This window comes from Haplochromis burtoni, unplaced genomic scaffold (genome assembly GCF_018398535.1).
Source record: "Haplochromis burtoni strain Fernald_Lab_line unplaced genomic scaffold, NCSU_Asbu1 Contig_2075, whole genome shotgun sequence".
In the NCBI taxonomy this organism is placed as follows: Eukaryota; Metazoa; Chordata; class Actinopteri; order Cichliformes; family Cichlidae; genus Haplochromis; species Haplochromis burtoni.
Genome location: NW_024584436.1, coordinates 1 through 16674, shown reverse-complemented (window position 1 = coordinate 16674; position 16674 = coordinate 1). Strand labels below are relative to the sequence as shown.

The following is a 16674-nucleotide window of genomic DNA, read 5'->3' as shown; positions in this document are numbered from 1 at the left end:
TGCTGCTATGAACAACATTGCAGTACAATCCAGTGCTAATATATACTAAATCTGCGATTTGATTCTGTCATAAGTAGCCGTACGAATGGATTCCTGCTAGCATCGTATAACAGTATCAAATCAAAACATCTGTGACATTACTGGCTGGTAAAGATTTTGTGTTTCTGCTACAGCTGACTTGATGACTACATCGCAGCTCGTCTAGTTCGCGGCCTCTGCAGACAGTATCACTCAATAGGCTGCCATCTTTAAGTTTATTAGATGAAGAGCACAGTGAGTATATTTATCACAAGCTGAACTGGATCTGTCACTCCATTTGACATTGGACACTTTTTTCTACATATGATAAAGATTTCGGATGTTTCTTATATATTTATGGACGGTGATAATAAAGCTTCCCGGTGCTGAGCCAGAAAAAGATGCCAGAGTTTAAAGTTAAAAGTGTTTATTTAGAATACTTTAAAAAGTGTGATGCAAATTTTATAAAATCAGTGTCAAAATGCTTAATAAAATCATAAAATACACAAATATCCATCATTTTGAAAGCAGCTTGATTCTTAAATACATCAATACCAGTTTTAACAGCACAAACTTCATCACTGTGAAAGGCACAGCTGCTGATGACTCTGAGTAAAAACAGATTTCAACCTGAGAAATGTTAAAAACAGATGTGAACACCTCCAATACAGACAGACGTTCCTCCAACAAGTCGACTCGACAGGAAGACAAAAGAAAAAGTCAATCTCATCAAGTTTAAATACAGTCAAAGGTTTGCAGGAAACTTTGGTTTGTTGTGACAACAACGTGAAGCTGAGTGATATTTGAAGAAGTCAAAGCAGCTTTTTACCATCTGACATCTAAAAAGTAGAACCAGATTCTGCAGGATCACCAGCACCTGCAGCAGGTTTTGGAGTGAAACACTTACAGTTGACATAATCAATATGATCTCCTTGACTCATCACAGACTGCAGTGTGAAACATGGAGACACAACGAGACGGATTTAAAAAAAAATAATAATAAAAGGGATGAAAAAACAAAATATTAAAAAAGTAATGGTGACCCCCCCGCCACACAAACACACTACAGCTGTGACGTTAAACAGTTTGTGAGTGAAGCGTCACCGTTACAAGCTTCCTTAGAAGGATCGTCTCTCTGGTTTCTCTGAGAAGCTGCAAAAGCAGAGAAAGTGAGAACATGAAGGATGAGATTATAACATCATGTCTCTGCTTTACTCACAGATGGAGAGAAGCAGCAGTTTGTGGTAACTGTGGTACAAAAACATGTAGTCAGAATAAAATGATGATTTAATGCTCAGAACCTTGAATATTAACTGATAAAGTTTGGTGGCATCATGTGAAGATGAACAGCTCCATGTTGACATGAACGTGCCTGAAACTATCAGAATAATCCTGCTGTGCACACTCTGACTTAGTGTGTACACCAGGATTATTAATTATTAATAATTATGAGTTTTTATTTTCCTGTTTAAAGCAGAAAATTCAAACATAAAATGTCAGGAATGTGAACTCGACACTGATCAAATCATCTGTTATATGGCTGTCTAACCTTACAGGTATATGAAATAAATCATAAATAATAAATCCATTATTCTAACTCACCTTTCTTGTGTTTTCTGATGCACTGTGCAGCTACAGATAGAGCCAGAGTTGCAGCGACAGTCAGAACTGCAGAAAACCACAAACCTATGAGCACACCGACTCCACAGTGGGACTTCACCTCAGACGTTTTCTCTGAAACACATGAAAGTTCATGCAGGACTGTAGCAGGACGCCACACACAGCACACTGGATACACACAAACATTAAACACAGTCTAAACAACGACACAATAAGATCTTACCACAGTAACGCACGTCGATCTGATCACGGGTCACATGGCCCATCTCCTCCTGCGTGGCTACACAGAGGAAGAGGCTGCTGTTTGTCCTGGTCACCGTGGTGAGGAGGGTGATGTCATAGCGCTCTCCTGTGCGTGACACCTGTGGCTCCTCAGCAGGAAGGATGTTCCCATCGCTGTCCCTCCACTCTACTTTAGGCTTTGGAGAAGCTCCTCTGACCTCACACTTCAGCAGCGCCTCGTCCTCGCTGATGTTCAGGATCCCAACAAACGGCTTCGGAGCTGCACCTGTGAACACAGCATGAAGCTGCAGTTACAGCACAAATGTGCTGTCATGCTCTCATGTCCTTCTCTTTCCTGATGGAGATGTCGACACATCGTGTGTGAGAGCAGAGAAATAACAACCTTTACTACATGTTACAGCAGAGTTTGGGAGGACTTTCATTTATCAGCACAAACAGGAAACGTCCTGAGTCCAGCTTCACAGAAGTAAAAATGATGTCATCATTATTGAGCTTTCAGACAGGTTGATTTGTTAGACTGTGACCCAGAGTGTGACCTTACAGACTGATCAGAGAAATCTGAAGGCTTGACTGAGAACATCACTGATTTCTACATCTGCGCTCTGTGTGCTACGACTCTGTGCCCCAGAGGGAACGTACCATTACTCACACATTTGGACACCAGCACAGGTTTGATCCCAGTCCACACAGCAGCCTCTACAAACTGCACATGTAGAGCTCAGTGACATCAGAGTCAGGCTCAGCACCGACTCCTCTTCATCGGTCGTTACTGACACAACCACAGATCTGATGTACATCTGACCAAAGTCACATTTCAGCAGGTCTCTAACCACTCACACAGGTTACAGATGCACACATCAGCAGTGTTGGGTAAGTTACTTTAAAATAGTAACTTAGTTACATTACTAGTTACTTCTCTCAAAAGTAACTCAGTTACTTCAAGTTACTCGTTACTTTCAAAGTAACTAGTTACTAGGGAAAGTAACTTTGGTTTTACTCAGAATTCTCTTGTTAATGTGTTCTTCCATAACTTTGCCAGTCTTCTAGCTTGCTTACTTGCCACAAGTGCACTGTGCCACCTACCAATAGAAAGGAAAAAATAATGTGCACATTTCCACGAGAGAAATCCCACGCCTGATTCTATCCTAGCCTGCTTTTTACATCCAACACAAAAACTGCAGTCGTGGTGCTTTCGATTGTACTCAGAACTCGGAAATTCTGCCTTCTGAATAGGAAGATGTAGGCAACACCAGACTGCAGATGAGCTGCATACAGGGCTGGACTGGGACAGAAAATTGGCCCGGGCATTTTGACTAGAGACCGGCCCACCATTATAGGAAAAATCATAAAGCCTTTGAATGAAAACAAACGCTGTTGTGACAGTGATGTCACTGTTCTGATGGTATATATGCATCAATCTATCAATCGTTTGTTGTAAGATTCAGATAATTATTTTTTAAAAGCTAGACATTTTAAATGAGAATAAGAAAGAAAAGTATTTCTTTGTGCCCCCCTCTCCCTGTTAATGCCCTACCTGGCCCCCCTGGCAACACTTTGCTAGACCCGCCCCTGCACAGTTACCAGCTGTCAGCTACACAAAAAAGGATCCTGGTGTTATTTGTCTCTCAGAAACAGTTCATAACTTCCCTTCAACTCTTTCATGTCACCTAAAAGGTAAACCTGTTTCTCCATCACTCTGATGAATAACTCCAGCTTTGTGTCTTTTTCATTGTAGCTGAATTACGGGACAAACTGTTCCTTTTCACCTCAATAAGAAACGCGTAATATTTTCTCTGAATACCAGACGGGACGGTTGGCAACTCTAATAACTTATGAACAAAATAAAGTTCAACATCATTAACTTCATAGCACCACCCAGCTGTATAGAAACTCCGTCATGCTAGCTAGCACGCAGTACGGAAAAAGTCAGAATAACGAAAATAAACTCCACCTAAACTTGGTTCATATCTGACCCAGAGAGACTGCAGGTCATAACTTCTTACCTGAAGTTCAGTTCACACTTGGACCGGCGGCCGCCTCGGGTCTCTTTTCCTTCTGCGTCCCTTTTCCTTCATCCACCTGCTGCCTCCACCACTTGCTAATGTTACTGAATCTGTGGAAGCTCCGCGATAGCCACCACACGAAGTAACGAGTAACGACCCTATCTAAATCCCAGTAACGACTAACGCGTTCCTGATTTTGGCATAATAACTAGTTACCGTGCTCGTTACCACAATAATAACGTAGTTACTGTAACGCGTTACTTAATAACGCGTTAGTCCCAACACTGACACATCAGTGACATCATCACTCACCTGGGATTTCTCCTGATCGATCTTTCAAGGTGAGTTCTGAAAGGCAAAAATTAAACATGTGTTTTTTCACACAGCATCGTGAACTCATGATGGAGCTGATGTTTCTGCATCACCTTTGTGAGCATCTCTTGGTTCAGGTAACAAACTGATGAGGTGACAGCTTCCAGCAGAGTTATTAAAGGGTTTATTTTCACGATGCTTTCTACTCACCAACAACAAGTTTCATGCAGAACCTTTGTTCTGGCTGCAGATGTGGAAAATCACAGGTGTAGACTCCACTGTCAGCCACCGTGGTGTTTCTGATGATGATGGAGGCGTTACCAAACTGCAGCTCTTGTGGGAAATGTGAGACCCGTCCTCTGAAGTGCTCGTCTTGACCTCGACGTCCATTATTGTAATGAAGGCCTCCATCATACATGAAGACCTCCTGTTTATTTGGTGCTTTTTTCCTCCAATCAAACAGCTTCTGTTCAAGGTTCTGATTGGTGCTGAGGGAGCAGGGTAAGATGACATCACTTTCTTCTGAGACAACCACTGTGACTCCTGGACCTGAAGAATGAAGCATGTTTGATTCAGTATGTTGAAATATGCAGTTCATAGTTTGACTGTAGCTCAGACTCAGTGTGTTCAGATGTTTTACTTCACTTGTCTGTAGCTCAGGTCAGTGATATGTCTGTGATAGGTTAAGCTCTATCACCATCTGGTGGCTTCTGATAGAATACAGGTGTAGGTTAATTTTCCTCATTGGTTTCATGTTTTTAAATAGACTCTTTGTGGATCTATTATACTATATTTCAGGCAAATGTGTAAAGCAACTTATTGTGAAATTATATTTTTTTCTCATATTAACATTTATGTGTACCATTATTAATCTTATCAATAATACTGATGTCTGTCAAAACACATTCCTGGAGACGTTACAGTCATTACAGCTTCTCTGCACAGCTTTAACACACTGTTAGAAACAGAAACCCCACTTTGTCAGTCACAGAAGTATTTTAGTGTTACTTATAATTAATTTAAAAAAAATCATAACTGATTTGAGGCGACAGAGAGGGACATAGGGGGTGAGGAGGTAGAAAGTGCCTTGCTTTAAATTTCTGTGAGTTTTCATCAATGAGGAGCTTCAATGATCAATGAAGCTGCTGCTATTATAAAAAAGACCCAGCAGAGATTTTATTATCTCAGGATATTGAAGAAGGCTCACCTGCTGCTGGAGCAGCTTCTATCCCAACCAAACAATAGAGAGGAGACATTTTCTTTAAGTTTCCTTTAAGTACTTTTACCAAGTACAGTAAGATCACACAGATGTACTTCCAGTGAGCGGTTTCAATTTGTGGTTTCACTGTTTTTCTAACAAAAAGGATAAAATCCCCCCGTCAATGTTCTGTCAGTTCATTTCTACAGTAATTTAGGAGATATTTTCACTCCAAGTTGTACATTTTAAATATTTACTGTCATTAGTTTTCTTACCGTTTTCATGTCCTGTGACTGCAGATACAGTCAGGATAAAGACACACAAATATAAAATCCTCAAAGACTTCATTTCAACAAACTGATAAAAGCAACAGCAGCCCGATGGGTAGCACTAAAAGTGATGCAGGAAGATATGCGCAGAAGCGAGATGCGGCGTACTTATATACAGGCGTGACGCCGACTCAGATCGGCCAATCAAACCGAGTCGGCAAAAAGCCGACACACCTCCGTCTACAATAGAAGTAGGCCGCATCACAAGCGTGTCGACACACCTCCGCTCTTGACCATCTGAGTCGGCATCACGTAGAAGTAGGCCACATCACGTGTATTAGCCTTACTTCTACTGTAGGCTTGAATCCGACTCAGATCGGCCAATCGCTTCTACTGTAGGCCGCATCACACGTGGTCTACAGTCGAATAGGCCGAATCACACGTGATGATGTGGCCTACTTCTACGTGACACCGACTCAGTTCGGCTAATCAAACTGATTTGCCCTAGAGCAGAGGTGTGTCCAGCTGTGGCTGGGTCATGTGATCTATCAGGTGACTTGTCAGCTTCAAATGCACTAAAAAGATTAAAGGTTTTAAAAACATTTACAAATAAATGTGTCTTCTATATATCAGAATCAGATAAATAAAGGTTCCAATTGGAACCAAAAGTGTTTCTTTAGACTGATAGAAGACCCTTTTTTTAGCGCCACAAAGAACCTTTCAAACAATGGTTCTGACGAAGAGCCATTTCTTTCAGTAGTTCATTGAAGAATCTTTAATGGTGCCCCAAAGAACCATTTCTTGATGGTTCTTTGGGGCACCATTAATGGTTTTTCAAAGAACCTTTTTAAAAACGGGTCTATAAAGAAACAATTTAAAGGACCTTTTTTGATCAGATTAGATAAAACTTTATTAATCCCTCGGGGTTCCTCCGGAAAATTCAGTTTCCAATAGCACAGCACCGACAGAAGTTACAGAATGTGAGCAGAAATATACCATATATACACATATATAAATTCAGAGACATATAAATACAGAGTATACAAAGGGATAAATAGAATAAATAGGAAAAAGAATACAAGGGAATTGCACATTTCAAGTATTGTGAGTCTATTGCACCGTTGGTTATTAACAAAAAGTATTGCACAGTACAGCTTAGTTGTTCCCCTCCTTTGTCCTCCTGTCTCCCCTCCCTCTCCCCTCCAGAGAGGAGTTAAACAGTCTGATGGCGTGTGGGACAAAGGAGTTTTTAGTCTGTTGGTTCTTGTCTTTGGGAGAAGCAACCTGTCACTGAACAGACTCTTCTGGTTGTTTACGACTGTGTGCAGAGGATGCCCAGCATTGTCCATAATGTCCAGCAGTTTTTTTAGTGTCCTTTTCTCTGCCACTGTCACCAGAGTGTCCAGCTTCATGCCGACCACAGAGCCAGCCTTCCTGATCAGTTTCTCCAGCCTGGATGAGTCCTTCTTTGCTGTGCTGCTCCCCCAGCACACCACAGCATAGAAAAGTACTCCAGCAACCACTGACTGGTAAAACATCCTCAGGAGCTTTCTGCAGATGTTAAAAGACCTCAGCCTCCTGAGGAAGTACAGTCGGCTTTGGGCTGTTTTATACAGGTGCTCTGTGTTGCATGACCAGTCCAGTTTGTTGTCCACCCACAGCCCGAGGTACTTGTATGTGTTGACAACCTCCACCTCCTCACCCACTATCTGAACCGGCAGTGGACCTGCTCTGGACCTCCCGAAGTCCACAACCAGTTCCTTAGTCTTTGAGGTGTTGAGTTGCAGGTGGTTTGCGTGACTCCATGTGACAAAGTTCCTCACCAGACTTCTGTACTCCTCTTCCTGATCATCCAGATACACCCCATGATGGCTGTGTCATCTGCAAACTTCTGAATATGGCATAATTCAGAGTTGTAGCAGAAGTCAGAGGTGTACAGGGTGAAGAGAAGAGGGGACAGCACAGTTCCCTGTGGTGCTCCTGTGCTGCTGACCACAGTGTCAGACGTGATGTCCTTTTGAGTGGTTCTTTAAAGAACCATTTTAAATCTTTCAAAATAAAATGTACCATAAATTGTATTTGAGTAGGGGAAAATAAATACAAGCACATAGACATATATTAATGGTTTATTGCCATTTCGTTGTATATCAAAAGACAAAAAGGCATTTTAACCCTCAGCACAACATCACTACTAATACATGTCACATATTAGTCATTTAAACAGTAATAATTAAATATTTTTACTAGACTATAAATAAATACATATAAAAACCGAACTAAGATAACACAACAATTAATACATGTATTGTTTAATTAATAAAACACCAGAAAGTGATAAAAACACATTAGAAATAGCAATAGCTTCATAACAGACCAATACATCAACACATTTTCATCAGCAGATGTTTGCATGTTCAGTAAAAATATTTCAACAAGTTTTTGAGTAAGATTATCAATGAACTTCAGCCTTACGTTATGTAAGGTAAGTTTCATGTTGGACTCATGGTCCTTCATTAGTCCAGTTCAGGACAATGTCTCTTACATATGTATCATATCAAATACATTTCATATATAAACAAGCCGTTGTATCAGTTTTTCACAGGTGTTTCCTGTCAGCTGGTCAACCTCACTCAGGCAGACATCCATATCAGCCAACCAAACGACAAGTTCCTCCTTGTGTGCTTCTAATCCCTCCCACTTTGAGACGAGGAGCTGAGAGAGGGTGAGAGAAAATAATCAATTATAAAGAAGAGAGAAAAGTGAAACCCTCCTCTGCAGGGAGGGAGAGGGGAAGGCACATGCTGGCTGTGGAAGACGGGACAGGAAATGGAAGCTAAAAGGTGCCATTTTAATATCAAAACATCAGAAACATTTACACACAAACTGGATGAACACATACACAGAAGAAGAGGCAGACTTGCCAGCTAATTTTTAATAATACAATAGGCTTCTTTCAGCCTACACACCGGATAGTCTTGAGAGACCTGCTGAGCCACTAATAATATGATTGTGGCCATTTAACAAGAGGATTTCTGTCTGATTCTTAATTGTATCTGGATTAATTTGAGTTTTGGAAAAGTGTTGATGCACTTGATGTTGTCATTCTGTTTTTAAATGCTTTGCCTCAGTTTGATCATCAGCTCTTCAAAGAAGTGTCACATGACTGCTAATTTAAACACAGCAGAAGTGACCCACTCTCAGCACCTCGTCCCAGCAGACATGAAGCTGTCCAAGCTTTTTCCACGGGAGAGAAGGAAAAGGAGAGAAAACACATTAAAGAGGAGAGAGCCGGAAGCTGCGTGTAAGAAATGTCAGATTTTTTATGTTCTTAAATTCACTCTGAAAATGCTAGAGAAAAATCAAACATGCGCATGCGTGGTGCGCTCCGCCAGGTAAATAAATAGCGCCACACCGCTCGTCTCATTCAGGCTGTGATTCACCGTGTGTGTGTGTGTGTGTGTGTGTGTGTGTGTGTGTGTGTGTGTGTGTGTGTGTGTGTGTGTGTGTGGAGAAATTTCATCCCTTGTGATCTGTATTTATCTGCCTCTCCCACTCAGATTTTTATCGCTTCATTTTGAAACTGTCCACAGCGCAAACATCAGAAATAAATAAACCAAAAAGAAATAAAACGGACATTGCAAAGGAAATAAATGTCTCACTAATATAAATGGAAACGAAGATTGGCATGGTGAACTTTGAATGCACGTAAAAACTACCATTTCACTTCACTTCAACAAAACTGATGAAAGCGACGACAGACCGAAACGCAAGTGCAGAGGGAGGGGCTTAAGTGTCAGTGCGCAGAGACAGCGGAGGAGGCCCAACTGCTGCGCCACAGTAGGCGCCACTGAAAGTGTGCAGGTCAATCAGTCCTGAGTGTTTGTGCAGAGGCAAGGTTACCAAAAATTAGTCCCAGAACTTATGGATCTAACTGTATGCAGTAGTTGTATCACATGGTCAAACCTTCCCCACTTCTTTATTAAACAAAATCAGAAAAATACAATTTAAAATCTTTATTTTTATCATTTGAAAAGAATTTACAAATGATAAATGATTTCTATATTTATGGACAGTAATAATTAAGCTTTGTGGTGCTGAGCGAGAAAAAGTTGAGTTTAGAGTTTAATGTGTTTATTTGCAAGACTTTAAAAAGTGCGATACAAATATTATAAAATCAGCATCAAACTGCTTCATAAAATCATAAAAAACACAAAAATATCCATCATTTTGAAAGCAGCTTGATTCTTAAATACATCATGATGAGTTTTAACAGCACAAACTTCATCACTGTGAAAGGCACAGCTGCTGATGACTCTGAATAAAAACAGTTTTTCAACCTGAGAAATTAACAAACAGATGTGACCAAACTTCTAAAAGCTTTCACTGACATACAGTCAGTTTCCCTGAATGAAGAATCTCTGCTGCACTGATGTTTACAACCATCTGACATCTACAAAAGTAGAACCAGTTTGTGCAGGATCACCAGCACCTGCAGTCAGCACCTTCATATCCACCACTTTAACACACAGCAGCCATTATTACCACATTTCATAAGCTGCCTTTGTGTTCAAAGTTGGCTTTCTGCTCATTTTTAAGGCATTATGTGGTGAATCTGCTCCTTGTGGTTCGAGTCCCTGAGATTTTGGAGTGAAACAGAGTTGATAGGATCAATATGATCTCACTGACTCCTCACAGACAGCAGTGAGAAACATGGAGACACAACGAGACAGAAAACAATAAAAGGAATGAAAATACACAATATTAAAAAAGTAATGTTGACCTCAGAGATATGAATCCATTTCCCCTGAAATATACAGACACACTACAGCTGTGATGTTAAACAGTTTGTGAGTGAAGCGTCACCGTTACAAGCTTCCTTAGAAGGATCGTCTCTCTGGTTTCTCTGAGAAGCTGCAAAAGCAGAAAAAGTGAGAACATGAAGGATGAGATTATAACATCATGTCTCTGCTTTACTCACAGATGGAGAGAAGCAGCAGTTTGTGGTAACTGTGGTACAAAAACATGTAGTCAGAATAAAATGATGATTTAATGCTCAGAACCTTGAATATTAACTGATAAAGTTTGGTGGCATCATGTGAAGATGAACAGCTCCATGTTGACATGAACGTGCCTGAAACTATCAGAATAATCCTGCTGTGCACACTCTGACTTAGTGTGTACACCAGGATTATTCATTATTAATAATTATGAGTTTTTATTTTCCTGTTTAAAGCAGAAAATTCAAACATAAAATGTCAGGAATGTGAACTCGACACTGATCAAATCATCTGTTATATGGCTGTCTAACCTTACAGGTATATGAAATAAATCATAAATAATAAATCCATTATTCTAACTCACCTTTCTTGTGTTTTCTGATGCACTGTGCAGCTACAGATAGAGCCAGAGTTGCAGCGACAGTCAGAACTCCAGAAAACCACAAACCTATGAGCACACCGACTCCACAGTGGGACTTCACCTCAGACGTTTTCTCTGAAACACATGAAAGTTCATGCAGGACTGTAGCAGGACGCCACACACAGCACACTGGATACACACAAACATTAAACACAGTCTAAACAACGACACAATAAGATCTTACCACAGTAACGCACGTCGATCTGATCACGGGTCACATGGCCCATCTCCTCCTGCGTGGCTACACAGAGGAAGAGGCTGCTGTTTGTCCTGGTCACCGTGGTGAGGAGGGTGATGTCATAGCGCTCTCCTGTGCGTGACACCTGTGGCTCCTCAGCAGGAAGGATGTTCCCATCGCTGTCCCTCCACTCTACTTTAGGCTTTGGAGAAGCTCCTCTGACCTCACACTTCAGCAGCGCCTCGTCCTCGCTGATGTTCAGGATCCCAACAAACGGCTTCGGAGCTGCACCTGTGAACACAGCATGAAGCTGCAGTTACAGCACAAATGTGCTGTCATGCTCTCATGTCCTTCTCTTTCCTGATGGAGATGTCGACACATCGTGTGTGAGAGCAGAGAAATAACAACCTTTACTACATGTTACAGCAGAGTTTGGGAGGACTTTCATTTATCAGCACAAACAGGAAACGTCCTGAGTCCAGCTTCACAGAAGTAAAAATGATGTCATCATTATTGAGCTTTCAGACAGGTTGATTTGTTAGACTGTGACCCAGAGTGTGACCTTACAGACTGATCAGAGAAATCTGAAGGCTTGACTGAGAACATCACTGATTTCTACATCTGCGCTCTGTGTGCTACGACTCTGTGCCCCAGAGGGAACGTACCATTACTCACACATTTGGACACCAGCACAGGTTTGATCCCAGTCCACACAGCAGCCTCTACAAACTGCACATGTAGAGCTCAGTGACATCAGAGTCAGGCTCAGCACCGACTCCTCTGATGTACAGGGTGGGCCATTTCTATGGATACTCCGTAACAACATGGGAATGGTTGGTGATATTAAAGTCCTGTTTGTGGCACATTAGTATATGTGAGGGGGCAAACTCCTCAAGATGGGTGGTGACCACGGTGGCCATTTAGAAGTCGGCCATCTTGGATTCAACTTTTGTTTTTCCAATAGGAAGAGGGCCATGTGACACATCACACTTATTGGTAATGTCACAAGAAAAATAATGGTGTGCTTGGTTTCAACGTAACTTTATAACAGGTTACAGATGCACACATCAGTGACATCATCACTCACCTGGGATTTCTCCTGATCGATCTTTCAAGGTGAGTTCTGAAAGGCAAAAATTAAACATGTGTTTTTTCACACAGCATCGTGAACTCATGATGGAGCTGATGTTTCTGCATCACCTTTGTGAGCATCTCTTGGTTCAGGTAACAAACTGATGAGGTGACAGCTTCCAGCAGAGTTATTAAAGGGTTTATTTTCACGATGCTTTCTACTCACCAACAACAAGTTTCATGCAGAACCTTTGTTCTGGCTGCAGATGTGGAAAATCACAGGTGTAGACTCCACTGTCAGCCACCGTGGTGTTTCTGATGATGATGGAGGCGTTACCAAACTGCAGCTCTTGTGGGAAATGTGAGACCCGTCCTCTGAAGTGCTCGTCTTGACCTCGACGTCCATTATTGTAATGAAGGCCTCCATCATACATGAAGACCTCCTGTTTATTTGGTGCTTTTTTCCTCCAATCAAACAGCTTCTGTTCAAGGTTCTGATTGGTGCTGAGGGAGCAGGGTAAGATGACATCACTTTCTTCTGAGACAACCACTGTGACTCCTGGACCTGAAGAATGAAGCACGTGAACAGGTGATCAGAATCAACCTTTTGGGATAAACTTTTGCCATCTGGTTGCTTCTGATAGAATACAGGTTTAAGGCATGTCCTCATTGCTTTAATACTTCTAAATAGAAGCTGTGCTGTGGGCAGAACTTTGTGCCATTAGAAACTGAATTTAAATAAGTTCAATTCAAATTACAAAGTTCTGCCCATCTATCATACTATGTTTCATGTAAATGTATAAAACAACTTACTGTGAAATAACATTTTTCCTCACATTAACATTTATGTGTACCATCATTAATCCTCATAATCTTATCAATAATACTGATGTCTGTTAAAACACATTCCTGGAGACGTTACAGTCATTACAGCTTCTCTGCACTGCTTTAACACACTGTTAGAAACAGAAACCCCACTTTGTCAGTCACAGCACTATTTTAGTGTTAAATATAATCAATAAAAAAATAGATTTGAGGCGACACAGAGGGGTGTTCAGGTAGAGGAGGTAGAGAGTGCTTTGCTTTAAATTTTGGGGGGTTTCCATCAAAGAGGAGCTTCAATGATCAGAGAAGCTGCTGCTATTGTAAAAAAAAAAAAGACCCAGCAGAGACTTTATTTCCTCAGGATACTGAAGAAGGTTCACCTGCTGCTGGAGCAGCTTCTCTCCAACAACTATCACTGAACTCCATCCTTATTCTATTGTATTCTACTGATCCGTGTTTATCAGTCTAAACTGCTGCTGACTGTACCAGAAAGCAACAGAATATTTCAAATGAGCTCCAAAAACTGCAGACAGAAGTTTTCTTTAAGTACTTTTACTCCAAGTACTGTAAGACCACCCAGATGTACTTAAAGTGAGCAATAAAAGGATCCAATTCCTCATTCCTGCAGAAATTTAGAATATTTTCGCTCAGAGCTTTAAATATTTACTGTCATTAGTTTTCTTACACTTTTCATTTCCTATAACTGCAGATACAGTCAGGAGACAGATGCACAAAATCCTCACAGACTTCATTTCAGCAAACTGAAAAAAGCAACGGCAGACGGATCGGCCAAGAGCGGGGAGCTGCTGCGAGCGAAGACGAGAGGAGAGTTACAGAGCGCGAGCTGACCGGGCTTTATATACGGCGAAAAAGCTCCCGACCGACAGAAATGTTCCCGACCGACGACGGACCGCCTCTTTCCCCGACCGACGACGGCCCGCCCTTTCCCCGACCGACGACGGCCCACGGCCCGCCCCTTCCACGACCAACGATCTCCCCGACCGACCAGCTCCCTGTAGTGTTGCCAACTTAGCGACTTTGTCGCTATATTTAGCCAGTTTTCAGACCCCTTAGCGACTTTTTTTCTAAAAAGCGACTAGCGACAAATCTGGCGACTTTTTCTGGTGTTATTGGAGACTTATTTATGACGACTTTTTGACATGAAAGCGCGGATCGCTCTTACTCTCAACAAGCAGCGGTGCTGCCGTGGGCACCTCGCCCGTTCCAAAGCGCTCACGGGCGGAGGATAGTCCTCCCCCCGCTGCTATCAGGGCAGGAGATGTTCACGCCTGTGCGTCTGAACTGCAAATGAATCGCGCATGAGCGAAGCCGCTGCTCCGCACTGACTGTGACGCAGTCAGTTCTTCTTTTACTCTTATGCTGTTTTGTGGATCACAAGGTTTAAAACTACTTATAAACACACACACAAAGTAACTCCACCAGAGCGCCTATTTCGGGTCACTTTTGCCGGTCCAAGCCCGGGTAAAGGAGCAGGGTTGGAATTGTGACATTAAAAAAAACAATAATTGCTAAAAGAAATTTAATTTGTAGTTCTAAATAAACTCTAAATGCATTTAGGACGTTTTTTACTCACTTTATGTCTCTTCCACGATGTTATTTCTCTCTCCAACAACATAGGTTACAATTAGATTAGCATGACCAATTATGCAAATTAGGCGATGACGTCATTTAGCGACTTCTAGCGACTTTTAGGACAGCCAATAGCGATTTTCCTTACTGAGGAGTTGGCAACACTGGCTCCCCGCTGTAGACCGCAGTCGGTCGGTCTGCCGTTGCTTCTTTCAGTTTGTTGAAATGAAGTCTGTGAGGATGCAGCAGTCTGTCACTGAAGCAGCTCTGCAGCAACATCTACATGCATGTGGTGGGAGACTCTGTCCATCAGAGATGTTATTTTGGCCCGAGTCCTTCTGTCTCCCACCACCTGCACTGGGTCCAGGTTGCATCCCAGAACAGAGCTGGCCTTCCTGATGAGTTTATCCAACCTCTTCCTCTCAGCTGTCGATAAATTGTGAGACTGTGAGTGTGAGAGTCCCCGGCCTATTCAGCATGAGTAGAATGTATATGAATCAAGAGTAATAACATGAAAGAAAAATGACTCGTATGTGTATGAAACTTAGGAGTTTTAGGGGAAGTTAGGCGGCAGCAGAGTTGGGTGTGGTAAAAAGAGGAACTGTAGTGATGTGCTAATCAATACTGAAATATCGAGTCCTCTGATACCAGTAATTTATGTTCTAGAATCGATTCTCATATTAAAATATAGATATTTTAGTAATTTGGGGCAAATTTGTAGTTTATCATTTGGATTGTCTACATTGGAAGGAACTACTTCCTCTTCCGCCTTTGGTAGTTTTAAACCTCGCGATCCACAAAACAGCATAAGAGTAAAAGAAGAACTGACTGCGTCATTGAAAAAAAACAAAAAAGTTGTATCCAAGATGGCCGACTTCTAAATGGCCACCATGGTCACCACCCATCTTGAGGAGTTTGCCCCCTCACATATACTAATGTGCCACAAACAGGACTTTAATATCACCAACCATTCCCATGTTGTTACGGAGTATCCATAGAAATGGCCCACCCTGTACATCAGAGGAGTCGGTGCTGAGCCTGACTCTGATGTCACTGAGCTCTACATGTGCAGTTTGTAGAGGCTGCTGTGTGGACTGGGATCAAACCTGTGCTGGTGTCCAAATGTGTGAGTAATGGTACGTTCCCTCTGGGGCACAGAGTCGTAGCACACAGAGCGCAGATGTAGAAATCAGTGATGTTCTCAGTCAAGCCTTCAGATTTCTCTGATCAGTCTGTAAGGTCACACTCTGGGTCACAGTCTAACAAATCAACCTGTCTGAAAGCTCAATAATGATGACATCATTTTTACTTCTGTGAAGCTGGACTCAGGACGTTTCCTGTTTGTGCTGATAAATGAAAGTCCTCCCAAACTCTGCTGTAACATGTAGTAAAGGTTGTTATTTCTCTGCTCTCACACACGATGTGTCGACATCTCCATCAGGAAAGAGAAGGACATGAGAGCATGACAGCACATTTGTGCTGTAACTGCAGCTTCATGCTGTGTTCACAGGTGCAGCTCCGAAGCCGTTTGTTGGGATCCTGAACATCAGCGAGGACGAGGCGCTGCTGAAGTGTGAGGTCAGAGGAGCTTCTCCAAAGCCTAAAGTAGAGTGGAGGGACAGCGATGGGAACATCCTTCCTGCTGAGGAGCCACAGGTGTCACGCACAGGAGAGCGCTATGACATCACCCTCCTCACCACGGTGACCAGGACAAACAGCAGCCTCTTCCTCTGTGTAGCCACGCAGGAGGAGATGGGCCATGTGACCCGTGATCAGATCGACGTGCGTTACTGTGGTAAGATCTTATTGTGTCGTTGTTTAGACTGTGTTTAATGTTTGTGTGTATCCAGTGTGCTGTGTGTGGCGTCCTGCTACAGTCCTGCATCAACTTTCATGTGTTTCAGAGAAAACGTCTGAGGTGAAGTCCCT

The 16674-nt window shown here is 42.2% G+C and overlaps 2 protein-coding genes across 5 annotated transcripts; both read right to left on the bottom strand.

The window, feature by feature from the left end:
- Positions 1-428: 428 nt before the first annotated feature.
- On the bottom strand, positions 429-15071 carry LOC121813619 (CD276 antigen homolog). 4 transcript variants are annotated; one of them, XM_042217497.1, is made up of 7 exons: positions 14894-15071; positions 12557-12895; positions 12347-12382; positions 11266-11550; positions 11025-11156; positions 10499-10574; positions 429-1094 (listed from the first exon to the last, which is right to left on the bottom strand). In XM_042217497.1, the coding sequence occupies exons 2-7, from the start codon at positions 12762-12764 to the stop codon at positions 1082-1084; spliced, it is 750 nt and encodes a 249-aa protein (XP_042073431.1). In that variant the 5' UTR covers positions 12765-12895; positions 14894-15071; the 3' UTR covers positions 429-1081. The 4 variants fall into 4 exon arrangements, with proteins under 4 accessions (XP_042073431.1, XP_042073430.1, XP_042073428.1 ...); XM_042217496.1 differs by lacking the exon at positions 14894-15071 and adding an exon at positions 14339-14550; XM_042217494.1 differs by lacking the exon at positions 14894-15071 and adding an exon at positions 13841-14275.
- Positions 1690-4854, bottom strand: LOC121813620 (butyrophilin-like protein 1). The gene is made up of 3 exons (XM_042217498.1): positions 4407-4854; positions 4197-4232; positions 1690-2146 (listed from the first exon to the last, which is right to left on the bottom strand). Exons 1-3 carry the CDS (start codon positions 4792-4794, stop codon positions 1824-1826), a joined length of 747 nt encoding a protein of 248 aa, XP_042073432.1. The 5' UTR covers positions 4795-4854; the 3' UTR covers positions 1690-1823.
- Positions 15072-16674: the final 1603 nt, after the last annotated feature.